A 15,474-nucleotide genomic window follows, 5' to 3' on the forward strand; every position below is an offset into this window, starting at 1 on the left:
TAGGCCTGCAGTGGCACTGCATTACCTGTTGTAGTGGCTATACTCTGCATAGGATAAATTTAGCATATGATGATGTCATCCAACCAGGTCCCCATGTTTATGAATGGGTAAAACCATGGCTTAATTATGCCTAAATTCTTTTCCCTACTCTTTGAAAACATAGCTGTTGCAGTCATGACTGCAGTGCCACTGGCACCACCATCATCATCATCATCACTGCCGCCCCCACAATGTAAAGAGATGAAAGAGGCTTACCTGAATTTTCCTGAAAACTATGATATCCCATATGCTGTTGTTTCTGACAACACCCCTACACATAGAAAGAAATTAAGATTAAGTTACTATTTCAAATAGTCAATATAAACATGATGATACATATTACCAAGACTAACTTCATATAGTCTAAAATAAACCTTATAAGTGCTTTGAAATTACAGAAAAACACACAGAAAGTTACAAAGACATATGTATGTACAAACACTGACGGCCCATAGCCGATCTCTAAGACAGATATGCATGTCAAGCACTGATGACTACAGCCGATCTCTCCTACTCAGTCCTAGATAGATCCCATCAAATACTTTTACATGTACTTCACTTTTCATCTCTGAACATATTTGACTTCCAATCTTGAAGGGATACTATTACAATTGCAATTTCAAAGTCCATGGTATTTTATGCATTGTTTATTGTTATAATATTGTATGTCGATATGGCATCACATTGTGTATTGTGTTCCATCATACATTTCTTGTATGGTATGGTAGTGTATTGCATTGTACTGTATTGTATTGTATTGTGACACTGAACCCAATGAGGGATGCTCCTCACTGGACTTCATGTGAGACAAGTGTTTATATGCTTACAGAACTATCCAATTTAAATAAAGATTGTTATTAAAATTATTACTTTACTGCATTGTTTTATATTTTAGTGTGTTGTATTACATTGTAAATATTGTTTTGCATTGTATTGTAGCGTGTTGTGTTGTAAATATTGCATTAACATTGCATTGTATTGTATTGTATTGTAAATATTGCATTGCATTGTTTTGCATTGCATTGTAGTGTGTTGTGTTGTATTGTAAATATTGCATTAACATTGCATTGTATTGTATTGTAAATAATCAGGACACTGGACCAAATATTAACTTCAAATAAATTTACCTGTTTAACTCTTGTCTTTTCATGTACAGAGCCGTTTTGAAAAGAGTTTTCTTGATAAAACCAGCGTTGTTAACACCAGTCATTATCTGAAATAAACACACAAACACACACATTGCCAATTTTTTTCAATGATGAATTCAAAGTAAATCACTAGCCCCATCTAGACGGCACTAAAAATCCTACCTGAGGTAGGATTCAGGATAGTTTGAAGCCCATGTAGATGCAAACGCGTCCTGAATGTGTCCTGAAACTGTCCTGACTTAGGACACCTTTGAGAGGTTTCCTGAAACCCTCCTGACTTCGTCCTATGTACAGTCAGGACGGAACGCGCGACATCTACGTTATAACCTTCCTACGTGTAGACTTGGGACTGCCTCAGGTAGGACGACCTATGTGCAGATGGGGCTAATGTCTATTTTCAAGGAACAATAACTGTAACATATGATAAACAGGCTTAGAAGTTGCCTTTACCAAAAACACTGGTAGGGAACCCTGCTAAAAAACTTAGCGAACTAACTTACAATGTAGTAACTAGATATTGCCTCCTCGTGTCAAGTACAGTAGGACCTCTTTCAATATTTCAAAGTTAAAAAGTTAGCAACATGCTATTTTGAATCCACAATTAAAACGTAATTTGATAGCAGTAATCGATACAAGTGTACTTAAGGTAGAAATAAGACCAACAGGACTTTTCCATTCACAAAAATGCTACTTTCCCCATTCACAAAAACGCTACTTTCTCCATTAACAGAAACAGTACTTTCTCCTTTTACAAAAACATTGATAACATAAGTTTGTGTGACAATCAATCTTAGGATGTCTGTGTTACACTTTCCACAGCAAGAGTTGTGTAATCTTGCTACGCAGACATCAAATTGCTAACCTTTAAAAAACAATCTTTGTAAAGGTTACACAAACACATCATGACTTGTTACTCTTAATGTTAAGAATCCTTACAACGGGTGAAAGAAGGGAAACAGTATTATTAATTTCCTTCAAATGCTATTTTTGGACTGTCATTTCAAAAACTGCAAACATAACGATGTATACACAAGACATAATTTATATAATATCCGGTGATGGTGGCATGCAATTGCTTTAAATGACATTTTGTGGGCGGAGAGGATTTATGGTCAATCAGACGTGATGAAATAAATTAAGTGCCGTGTCTGAAATCCTAAAAGGTGGCAGCCTACGCTATGGTCTAAAATTGGGTAAACAGTCTTATGGGAATTTAGGAAAAGAAATGGGAAGACATTTTGGAAAACAGCATTAAAGATGTATAGGGATCTGGGAAGATATAACGATTCCTAATTTCCTAAACCTTTTCTTTTAAAATTTAATCTTCCCCAGCTGTTCAGATCTACTCTACGCAACTACACTGACTTACAGAGGAGACAAGGTTGGAGAGGTGTTGTAATGATAGGACACAATGCTTGCATAAAGATAGACACACTTTTAAGTGGCCATATGGATGAAGAATGAGTATTTATTTTGGATTTTTAATTTATGAAACAAACAATTTTATCATGGCTTCCTACTTGAAATCAACGTGAAACAACACTGACAAAGTCTGTGTTTGCAACTCAATATATTGCAAAAAGCTAAAAAAAATGTGTAAAAAGTTTGTTATCATGCACACAATAAAGACTTTACATATTAATCTTTTGCAATGTATTGAGTTACAAACAAGGACTTGGCATGTGTTGTTTCACATTGATTTTTCAAGTAGGAAGTCATGATAAAATAGTTTTATAAATTCAAAAGTAATACCCAATCCTCATCCATATGGCCATTTCAACCTCAAAGTAACAGTTTCATGGGTTTTTTTCTTACTTTCATCTTATATAAGTTATTCTACTTAGATGAAGCATGAATGACTACATAGTCAAGTTTAAACTTTGTCCACATGGTAAACAATTTGTTGACAAACAAATCTGATCTGTACATCTTTTTGCAATTATTTACACATAATTTAATGCAATACCATCAACAACTTGTAGACATTCACATGTGGGATGTCCACATCAACAACTTGTAGACAGGTATAATTTCAGCTAATCTGAATAATCAAACTGTTTCCAGCAAAGGTGTGCTGTATTTTTGAACAGTCAAAATTTAACAAAATCAGTGAAATGTTAGTTATTTGGAGTTCAATGAACCTGCAGTCTGTGGGTATTCACAAGTGAGACGTCCACATCAACATCAGGTAATTTATCTGATCTGAATAACTGAACTGTTTCTGGCAAAGGTATTTTGAATGGTCCAAATTTAACAAAATCAGTGAAAAGTTACAGTTATTGGGAGTTCAATGAACCTGCACTATGGGCATTCACAAGTAGGACGTCTAGCCTATATGTAACAGTTAGCAGAACACACAGACAAATCATTTGTCCTTCAATGTCCAAACTAGATAAGACAGGATGATCCAAATTTAGTCATAAAATAGCTGGAGTGTTGCCAAAAAATGAAAGCACACCTACCTTGTCATAAACCCTGTTAAGTAATCTAGGCACAGATGGAAAGATTGTTGGTTGTAAGGTTTTCATGTCATCCATCAACAGTTTCACATCTCCTTGGAAAAACCCTATCTTACTTCCCATGGAAAACAACCATGCCTGCAAATACAGATATCGCATTTAAGTTTTGATAACGCAGGTAACTAGCAATATGAGAATACAAGTGAATATGTATACACAATGTATGTCATTGCAACAGTATACAACTGTATAGCAGATACGACCATATTGCATTGACACAATGATGTGGAAAACATCTGTAATGATAATACCTTGCTAGGCCATCCTTTCATACATGCATCCAAGTGCAGACTTTCCTTGGCCATTCTTCCCTATACATGCTCAAGTGGTTACCAGGGCAGTACTTTCATATAGGGGTAAGTAACTTATCTGGGCCATCCTGTCATGCAGTGGTAAGTAACTTACCGAAGTCATCATGTCATACAGTGGTAATTAACTTACCTGAGCCATCCTTTCATACATGTGTGCAAGTGGCAAGTATGAAATATGAACATCAGCCGGAGTGATTTGTACAATACCCTGTGTGAATGAAAAACAAACTGGTCAGCATCAAGCATTTAATCTCTTTTAGAACAAAGTGACTACTTATCTCACTTTAACATAGTCTATATTTGTTGATAATTATTTATCTTAGCTCCACACATGAAAATGATGCCGCAACAATTTTTACTACTTTCCAATATATATTTGTTGAACATGACAAAAAAAATGTAGCACTGATGATAAAATTTCTGTTGCACTAGACGATAAAATACCGTACCAGTCTTCATAAATGTTGTCAAGCCATATGACCTTTTTGTTTCAGGTTTAGTGATTTTATTTCATTGTTTTGATTATTTTTGCTACAGTGGAATGTCTGATTTTGTAATTAGAAGACACATCATTAATTATGCCTCAATTTAGAATTAAATTTAGTAGTTAGTATGATCTTGCAGCTTAACTTTATTATCTGAATTTGATAGAACAGGCATGTGTGCAGTCAGTTTTTTTAGCGTAGGTAACCCCAACCCTATCCCATCCCATCCCAGTAAGATCTGAAAGTTGTTCCCGTTCCCAAGGCCAAAAATGTGCATATTGTGCACCTAATGAGGGCAGTATTCAGTGACACTAAAAGTCTTAGATTATTCCACTCTTCTTGTTGACATTTGTAATCTTGACAAATCACATGAAGATTGTCAAATCTCACCAGTATCATTTTTATATAAAACACTTGTGCTGTCTACTGCTGGTCCCTAAATATGGTACAACAACAAACTTCAGATAATGTGTGACAGAATGTGAAGTCTGATACCACTTCCTAGTGATCAATCCAGGAGTTCATACTTTGAAAGACTGACCAACATGTGACCCTATCAGTTCAGTCTGTCCAGCTGTCAATGTGTGAATCATACAATGTACTATGATTCTTAGTAATTGAATACTCTTAGTAAAATTACGTTTGATGCACGTACGTCACAGTTCAAATTGGAAGTCTTTCTCCAAGAGATATAAGGCAAGGATGATAACATCAGCCAGACTGTGATTTGCATACAATAATATGTTGCTACTACTAAATGGTAGCATGTTGCTATGATTTGTACTACTTTCGGATAAGTCGACCAAAGTATTAAGTGCTTTTGCCTTAATTTGCCTCTGCATGACCAATCCTTGAACTCTTACAGATAATCGCACAATGTCGCATGAGCTCAATAAACAATAGGACAAAACCCCTCCCCCTCCCCCTAACTAACATTCATATTAAATTTTATATATGATGTAAACCACGCATGATGAAAATTTTACCGGAAACCCAACACTGTATATCACATCAGAAGTATATTTTAATCAACTTTTCAACACCTCAGTAGTAAATACAGAACCTGTTATCGTAGAAGGTGTGAAAGTTTTTGAAATTTGTCAGAAGTGAAAATGAAGTTCTTAGCAATTGCATTGATGCCAGACCCTCTACCCCCTAAACGTATGCATGAATCTTGTGTGCAATTGTCATTTTGTAGCAGTCTTTCCTATAACCAGCCCCTGACTACTTAGGCTTGTCATTTTGTAACTATGTTTATTATAGGTTTTCATGAATGGGCCTCCCCCATTTAGAATCAGATGATGTTGGTGCACCACAGATACGACAAGGTACGGATTCTACTATTGTTAACATTTTACGCAATGAGACATCCAATTGGATATTGAGTCATTGATGGCAGCCAATCAGATTAACTGCTTTGGATATGCTAATTAACATATAGCTTTGTTTGCTTCAACTTCAAGGGGAAAGATGAACAATACAGACATCAAAACCCCTGAATATTAAAAATGCATTGACATTCATGTAGATATAATATGGATTCAATTTCACAACAATGTAGTCTGGGGTGAGAAATTCAAAAGACTTTGAAACTAGTGTATGTTTTGTGCAAGTGATGGTTGTAAGTTCTGCTGCAGTTAAAAGTGCAATGAACAGGGTAACATTGGGGAAGTGAACTACGCCAAGTGAAATATCTACTTTTAGCATACCATGCATTACCCCCAGAATTACACTATTTCAAATCAATTAACGCATCACAAAGAGAGCATGGATTAATGGCCAGACAACTTAGATTCTATGGAAAATGATAAATGATTTTTATTCAACAATGAAAAAGTTTTGAAATACGGCAAATGGAAACATGTTACTTTTTACTTGCACAAACTTATCAGTATATTAGTGCCAACAGATACTAATAAAAGTGATTTTCTGACAATTATCCAATAGGATGTCAGCATATGCCAATTAGCATATTAATATTAACAGTGATTGTTTTCTATTACTAACAGTTATCTAATAGCATGCAAATTAGTATATTCATGTCAGCAGATATTAATATAGTTTCCTGACAATTATCCAATAGGGTACCAGAAGATACATTATGTTGATGAAGCATTGTGATTAACAAGATTATATTTCAATATGAAAACAGATGGTGTGTTCATGAAATTTTGATAACAAAATTACTCTTCTACTAAATTATCTATGATATAATGTGGTTCATTAATTTGAGTGAACAATGATTTCAGTATTAAAGGTTACCTCTGCAAGTTGGTTGAGGGACGCTGCCATAGCAACAATGTTGGAATGAGATAAACAAGCTCCTTTAGGATGGCCTACAGGTGAGGGTTAGGTAGAAGATAGAAAAGTCTTACTGGAGTTATATTTAACCTTTTAATTTACGCTTAATTAACACATACTGTGACAGTTTGTTGATGTGGGGTTAGGGGACAGGTAATGTATGCATTGAGATAACAGGATACTGTGTGACTGTCGTTTATGGCTGATGCATAGATAGACATTTGTTCAGTCTGATTTGTAATACATGACAGACTCAAAGCTTTATTTCATCTCAGACTGATATCTTAAAAGAAAGCCTGGATATCACAGCCCTATCACAGTTACATGCAATGCAGTGAGTGAGAGAAAGAAAGCAGTCATTTGAATACAGCTACCAAACTTTTAAAACAGATTTCTGATCACCCATGAAATGCAGGGAGTTTTCTGGACTAAATAATCTATTTTGGTTTGATTCCCATATCACATTTTATTTCTATGAAAGAGGAGGGATACTGACTCCTGAGAAAACCAAACCTCCTCCGTGATTCAGACAAAGGACATATTTTCATTCATGGGAAAGGGTTAGAAATTAGCCTTATTTCTCATCAGTTAAGAAGGCATATCCATGACTTTCCAGGAAAGGCAACTGGAAATCTAACCATAGGTCAGACCTATGTATTAATTGAACCAAAGTACAAATGGAGTCAGTGACTTCACTTGAGTATTAAATTTTGAACTTCACATGACAGTGTCACAGTATCAGATCATGTTATCTCAAGTATGTCAATTTAGGGGTCTGCAGTCAGTAGATGGACTTATATCACTTACAGCACGTTCTTCCTGATAGAAAGAAAATGAGACGGTACGGTAAATTAAAAGTATATACTGGTTAACAATGTAGAGTGTGCTGCAAGCAAAATAATAGAACAGGTAAGGGGAAGAAAAAGATATAACAGTGGATGATATAAAGATTACACGTACAGGAAGTAATATTTATTCACATTTCAATGTCTATAGAAGCAGTCTCAGCGCATCAAAGAATTAACCAAATAATTATAACAATTCATTCACCACAACATTTAGCAAGAAACTGAAAAAAATCTTTTGAAATTAATAGTGATGAATTGAAAGCATAACAAATCATGCAGAACACTTTAAGCAAATGACAATGTTCCAAAATTATGCAAATGACCTGCAAATGATCATATATCAATATCTTATGCAAATGACATACACCAGTATGTATGATCATGTATCACTATATGCAAATTATCGTTGATATGCAAGCAATTATTGTTTTTTTCACAGTGGTATTTGAACACTTTGATGCAACCGAACTATTTGTCATTGACATTGACACGTTAAAAAAGTTACATGTACTGGAGCACCACAGAATGAATTCTTTGGGGTCACAAACCTGCCAGTGTTCACAAATGGATGCTACATTTGCTACTATTGCCCTGTGTGTAAGTGGAACACCCTTGGGGTTTCCTGTAAACAGAATATTTCATGTTACTTATGAAAAGCATGTATTTCTGGAACAACATGAAAACAATCTTGAACATTCAGTTTTGTAGTTTACTATGGGATGATCGCACAATGTCGCACAAGCTCAAAAAAAAAAACATTGTTCGTTTAGGTCAAAACCCAGTCCCTTAAATGAATACTCACAAGTGCAACATTAAACATGCTGTAAACTATGATGAGAACTGTAGTGGTCACACCTGTGATTGATGTAATGTAAAAACATGATTATAAATACTACCAGAAACCCAGCACCATATCTCACAACTTATCAACTCAGTAGTAAATACAAAAGCTGTTATTCATTGAGGAGTGAAAGTTTTCCATCAAAATTTCATTAGAAGTGTGAAAATGAAATTCAGCAATCACATTGATGCCAGACCCCCTACCCTAAATGAATGAAGTTCGCTTATAGAGCTTGTGTGACATTGTGTGATCGTCCCTAGACAATGTCTGAAGCCGAGTATGAAAAAACAATGATGATGAAATGCGAGATTTCATTTCAAAGAATTGTTAGGAACAATATACACCACACCACAGCATATCATTCATGCTAACTTCTTTATTATGTGAAACAGAAATTGTTGAGTTTTAAAACAGACTCAGTGCTTTCCCTTGTCAAGGTCAAATGGTTCCCAGTCGACAAACCCGTAATATTTTTTATATAACTTGTACATGCAGTTTGTTTACTGGGATTTCAAAATAACATTATGTTTCATACCATCTAGTCATAATGTTATTAAACAGTTTAAAAATGTTAGAAGTTCCATATTTGAGTGTGGTGGGAGGGGTTTGATGCCGGTGGAGGGGGTTCAATTCCTTTACATATCCAACCAGTAACAGTAGACTGATTTTTAAACAAATAAAATATTTTCAGGAAAACACTGAGCCTGTTATGTACAGTCACACGTAATCCTACATAGATGCACCCTTGAGAAATGATGACAAAATTCAAATTCTACCAAAGATTACTTCATTTTTTGGGAAAATGCAACAGAGACTATATTTTCTTTATCCAAGATATTTCAACAGAAACTAATTTCATTATCTGAAACATTCCTTTACAAAAATGTTAACAAAGACCATAATTTTTTCCCATGATCTATCAAATTTTGATTTGAAAGTTTTTTGTTCATTTTCTAAGGTGCATCCTATGTTGGAAAGGTAGCACGGTAGATTTTACAGCTTGTAGCCAATAACTTCATACTAGGTTCTCCGTAAACTCTCTAAAGAAAAATTAAAATTAAGTAGCACACAGACAAAAATAACATACATGGACAAAACTGACAAGTTTTACATTAAACTATTGACAGCACATATTCTTCAACTTTTTGTTAAAGTAAGATTTGATACTTACAGAAATGGGTTGTTATTCAAAAATACATGGACTTATGACTGACAGGTAGAGGGGTAATGAAAATGAAGAGTGACATCTAGAGGGGTAGTGGAAATGAGATTGACATCTAGAGGGGTAGCTGAAATGAGATTGACATCTAGAGGGGTAGTTAAAATAAAGATTAACATCTAGAGGGGTAGTTGAAATGAGATTGAAATGTAGTGAGTAGTTGAAATAAAGATTGACATCTAGAGGGGTAGTTGAAATGACTGACATCTAGAGGGGTAGTTGAAATAAAGATTGACATCTAGAGGGGTAGTTGAAATAAAGATTGAAATGTAGTGGGTAGTTTAAATAAAGATTGACATCTAGAGGGGTAGTTGAAATGAGATTGAAATGTAGTGGGTAGTTGAAATAAAGATTGACATCTAGAGGGGTAGTTGAAATAAAGATTGAAATGTAGTGGGTAGTTGAAATAAAGATTGACATCTAGAGGGGTAGTTGAAATAAAGATTGACATCTAGAGGGGTAGTTGAAATGAGATTGAAATGTAGTGGGTAGTTGAAATGAGATTGACATCTAGAGGGATAGTTGAAATAAAGATTGACATCTAGAGGGGGTAGTTGAAATGAGATTGAAATGTAGTGGATAGTTGAAATGCGATTGACATCTAGATGGGTAGTTGAAATAAAGATTGACCTCTAGAGGGGTAGTTGAAATGAGATTGAAATGTAGAGGGGTAGCTGAAATAAAGATTGACATCTAGAGGGGTAGTTGAAATGAGGTTGAAATGTAGTGAGTAGTTGAAATGAGATTGACATGTAGAGGGGTAGTTGAAGTAAAGATTGACATCTAGAGGGGTAGTAGAAATGAGAATGAAATGTAGAGGGGTAGCTGAAATAAAGATTGACATCTAGAGGGGTAGTTGAAATAAAGATTGAAATGTAGTGGGTAGTTGAAATAAAGATTGACATCTACAGGGGTAGTTGAAATGAGATTGAAATGTAGTGGGTAGTTGAAATGAGATTGACATCTAGAGGGTAGTTGAAATAAAGATTGACCTCTAGAGGGGTAGTAGAAATGAGATTGAAATGTAGTGGGTAGTTGAAATGAGATTGACATGTAGAGGGGTAGTTGAAATAAAGATTGACATCTAGAGGGTAGTTGAAATGGAATTGAAATGTAGAAGGGGTAGTAGAAATGATGAAATTGATATGTAGAGGGGTTGTTGAAATGAAATTGACCTGTAGCGGGGTACAAAAATATGTAGATGTCTTGATGTCTTGGGGCGTAGCTCATTTTGAGATCAAGGCTAGCAGAAATAAGATCAATAATACTGTATGTAGATTGAGGAAAGATGACTTTAAGTGACCTGTGGAGGGTTAGTTGAAATCACAGTCCTGATTAAGGGACTGCAGTGAAATAACGATAAGGAACAAGGAGGGGTATAGTTGGAATGAGATTGACAGGTGAATGGAGATCCAGGTATGTAGAGTGAAGTTGACAAGTCGCTGAGTTGTTGAAATGAGCAGGATGTGATATCGCTTGTAAACCCATTCTAATTCTGTTTGACATGATACAGCAATAATACTAAATCTCACTAAGAGGGTTTGGTGTGTTTGTAGAAAGAATTCCAAAATTGTGTCACTGCCGTAATGATCCTGGATCAAGAGCCTGATCGTTTTGTCAAGATTGGCAACTTGTGAAAAAAAGCATGACAGTTGCATTTGTTTCCTTTTGTACAGAAAGCAAATAAACCCCAATTCCATAAGCATTCATTATTAACAAGGCTGTGCTTTCTAGGTAGGTTTTTTCTATTGGACTTTTTTCATGTGCAATGTACCAGTGCATTGACAGCTGTTTTTAGCAGGTTTTAAGAGAAAGAAAGCAAAGATGGGTACATGGATTTGAGTTTGAACGTTTAGAAATTCATCAAAGACATTTGAAGTTGTAGGAAGTCAAAACATTTAGACAGAACCTCCTATTGTAGTAAACAGAGACTGTAAACCTATCAATGTCAAAGGTACATAGTCCAATACATGTAAATAACCCCATTGACAGATGTTGACATGAAGATAATGGATTAAGAGATTGAGTGGAAGTTTTTCAGGGATCTTCAACAAGTATCAATTGTACCGGCTCCCTATTGGCACGGCTCTAACTGTGTTGACAGCCAAGTGGCTTATCACATAAATAGTGACATTCCAGTGTAACCATGCATGGTATGATTGCATTTAGTCTTTCACTAACACGATCATCACTTCTTCCAGTCTCTAATCTGCCTGCTCTGTTTAAAGTTGGCACAAGCTGAGTTTAAGCATTATGCCCCTTTTTTTCGTTCAACAGGTGTAAATACAATTAGTACATAAAACCTTGATTTTAAGTCTAGAATATTGTTACTGTCAAAGCCTGCATTGAAAACCATCTTCTGGTATTGTGTCATGGCACAATACAGGTTTTCGGAATGTTTATAATATTTTATGTATGTACTAACAGTGTTTTGCGAAGGTTGGGGACACTCGGTAACAGAAAGGGAGAAAGGGGTAAAAAATGGCAGTGTTTCCCCAGAGTCTATGGTAATTTTGTTTGGGAACCCAGGTAAAGTGACATGGGAACTATGGTAGATTTTACCTACTTACGCCCTTAGCACAAACACTGACTAAATCACGAATGCCATCAAATCCATGTTTAATGCCTGAATACTTAATTTGATTTCTGCCAATAGCAAATGATAGTTAATATACTTCAGTATGTAGAAATTACTACACGCATCTTACAAGATACAGTAAAACCCCCTCCCCACTCCCCCCCCCCCGAAAAAACCAAACCAAAACCCTTTCAACTCAGCTTATGCCCATTATACATATTACATAATAACAAATCTCCAAGTTGAATACAACAAAAATGTGATGTGATATAAGAATTGTCTCTTGATACATAACGACTTTAAAAAATTACTTCGCAATACTTATATGACAATGTTTTTTATTATTATTAATCTGCAAGGGCAATTTGTTGTGAAAATTAGCAAGGGGAATTTGTTGCGGAAATTAGTAAAGGGGAATTAATGTAACAGAAAGTTATAATACAGACTTAATACGTGTAATTACTTTATAATTCGGAATTGTCTGGAGATTATCAGTCACGAAGGTCAGACAGAAATTACAGACAACAAGCTGTAGTTATATAATTATATGATAAATTGGAATTGGGGAAAGTGAAGGAGGCGGTTGAGTTTTATGTTTTGAAGAACAAATGTCACAGCTAACTCTAGAGGGCTCACTCCAGCATATGTTATACCTCCTATGCTGACAACATTTTGTCTCTTAAAGGGGCACAAGCTGAGTTTATACATATTTAGGTGTAGTTATTTCTGTATATATATTTAAAATGTACTCGCATTATTGTATCTACTGAAGCACACTTAGCCACCATTTGCAATTGACTGAATCCAAACTGGGTATTAAGATGTAACTCAAACGATCCGATGATGTAATTTATCATGTATCAAAAAATGTTCAAGAAAGCCCTACTATGAAATCAACTGTTCTAACAATGCCAGAAGACCATTGTAATGTCGTCATAGAACTTAGAAGGCATACATTGACATTAACATTACACTAGAATAGTTTACTCAGGTTTTTCATGTAAGTATTTTCATTTGAGTAAAAAGCTTGTAAACTAAGCTTGTGCCATTGTTTTTTCCAAGTAGGATGCCATGACGAAATTGTTTTTGTAAATTAAAAATTTGAACTATATACCCAATCCTCATCCATATGGCCACTTTAACAAATAAATTCAATCTACTTATGTATATTGCTACTGTTAGTAGATGTACTCAGTGGTTTAATGAGGTGTAGCAGAGGAAATATAGACTGAGACACTTAAAAAGTGTCTTCCTGTAACACATGAACTACATGACTTTATAGTCAGTACAGTCAGCCAGTATTACAGTAGCAAAGGACTCTAACAGTACACTAACAACATGAAGACATGGAAAAAAAAGGACAAAGTTACAACTTCCTGTGTGATGCACATGATAGAATAGCTATTCAATACATACCTGATGTTTATATGCTTACATGAAATAGATAGAAATTATACAACAACTGAATTTGCAAGATATTCATAAAAGGGAATTTCTTACCTGTTGTGCCACTAGTGTAACAAACTGTTGCTAGGTCCTCTGGTTTTGGAAGCTGTAAATGAAGGCCAGAAGAAAACATATTATCTCAGTGTTCGTAATTTAAATGTAGTTGTTAACGTGGCCATATGGATGATGATTGGGTATTTATTTTGGATTTTTTAATTTATAAAACAATTTTATCATGACTTCCTACATCCATATGGCCATTTTAACTTGAAGAATTGTTGTATTAGATCAATATAGACAAATATTATACAATATATCTAGCGGTCATTATTTGCATCATTCTGTGCACACTATCAATGACAGAATACAATGATTTGTGAGTGCATGTATGGCATGCTCAGTGTATGTGCACAAGTGCTTGCTATGTTCATTGCTGCAGTATTTTCATGTGTAGCATTTGAAAGTGAAGCAGAAAACACAGCAAGAATGAGTGCAAATACCCATGAGTATCCACACCACACACTACACTGGCACCATGAGTACATGAGTTTAATATCAACTATTTTTTATATCAAATTGACTTTTTAAATCTGCAAATTTGACCAAATGGTTCAACCTTTCTTTGAGAAAGGTTCTTTTAGGTAAATTTCACAAGGCACTTGTCCCTGAGATATCCTACACCTAACAGGGCAACACTTGACAACTACATTGTAGATGGTGCAAGTTGAAAAAGGTCTTAAACCTGAACTTGGTCTTTATTGAATCTCATATTGCATATCCCCCTCCCTTCATCTTCCCCTCCCCTTTCTTACTGTAAGTGTATACTTCAGAATACAACAATGTGTGTTTATTGGCACTGTATTTTTTGTTGGACCAACAGAAAACATCACACAAGTGCAAATATTCAGAGTACACACACTGGCGCTTGCATAATATGGAGTACTATTTTATTACATACATTTATCTAGTCTTCAAGGTATGCTGTATAGTGCTTTTCTCGCTATGTGACTAGTGATCACTTTTAAGGTAAATAGCAGAATTACGCAAGGGACTAGCAGCTACACTACATTAACACTGACAGCATATATAGTAAATATCAACTTACCACAGGCTCTTGAGGATTATCTCTTCCATTGGTCTGAAAGACAAGAAGAAGAATCTCATCAACAGACTTTCTATTAAAGTAATAGTGCCCTATAGTGGCAACATATATGGTTTAATAATAGGGTGAAAGATCAGATTGTATGACTTCCCATTTTATGTCATTCAAGTCGTTGTTTATTGTGCCATTTCATGCACACTTGGAAACAGTAGATTGTCTTGTGAAGGCCAGTATTGGTCAACTATATCAGAATGACTTTTTTGCTAAGGGTTCTAATCCAGAATTGTGGAACAGAGTTTGGAAATCTATGCAATATTTACCAGACACCCCTCCCCCTTCCTACACACACAAACTTGGGTACCCAAACCTTAGCAAATGCCCTGATAGCTATTGTATTGTACTTTTGATTTTCCACACTTGGTGATGCTCAAAAGCTGGTCTAAATTTTTAAGTTTTTAACACACCCAGTTTTAATTTGTTACTGGCTTTAAGGAGTTTTACAGCAAGGACGATTTTATTTTTAAAGTACTAGCATTTACTGCAACATGTCATCACAAGAGGGCAGTGTTTCAGAATCATACATGTACATCAGAAAGACTTAAATCCTCTCAGCAGAGATGCGTATTACATGTGCCTC

General features: G+C 35.2%; 1 protein-coding gene across 2 annotated transcripts in view; it reads right to left on the reverse strand.

Annotated features, from left to right (window-relative positions):
• The window catches only part of LOC144452186 (long-chain-fatty-acid--CoA ligase 5-like), a 34,192-nt gene that overhangs the window by 6,932 nt on the left and 11,786 nt on the right, over nt 1-15,474 (reverse strand). Inside the window, exons 9-15 of one of the 2 annotated variants that reach the window (XM_078143228.1) lie at nt 14,841-14,873; nt 13,790-13,841; nt 6,765-6,838; nt 4,148-4,225; nt 3,650-3,784; nt 1,167-1,252; nt 256-310 (exon numbers count right to left, since the gene is read on the reverse strand). In XM_078143228.1, the coding sequence (XP_077999354.1) occupies nt 256-310; nt 1,167-1,252; nt 3,650-3,784; nt 4,148-4,225; nt 6,765-6,838; nt 13,790-13,841; nt 14,841-14,873 (513 nt within the window). Of the gene's footprint in view, nt 1-255; nt 311-1,166; nt 1,253-3,649; nt 3,785-4,147; nt 4,226-6,764; nt 6,839-8,199; nt 8,274-13,789; nt 13,842-14,840; nt 14,874-15,474 lie in introns of both variants that reach the window. The other variant, XM_078143229.1, reaches the window with a different exon arrangement.

This window comes from Glandiceps talaboti, chromosome 22 (assembly GCF_964340395.1).
Source record: "Glandiceps talaboti chromosome 22, keGlaTala1.1, whole genome shotgun sequence".
Classification (NCBI taxonomy): Eukaryota; Metazoa; Hemichordata; class Enteropneusta; family Spengelidae; genus Glandiceps; species Glandiceps talaboti.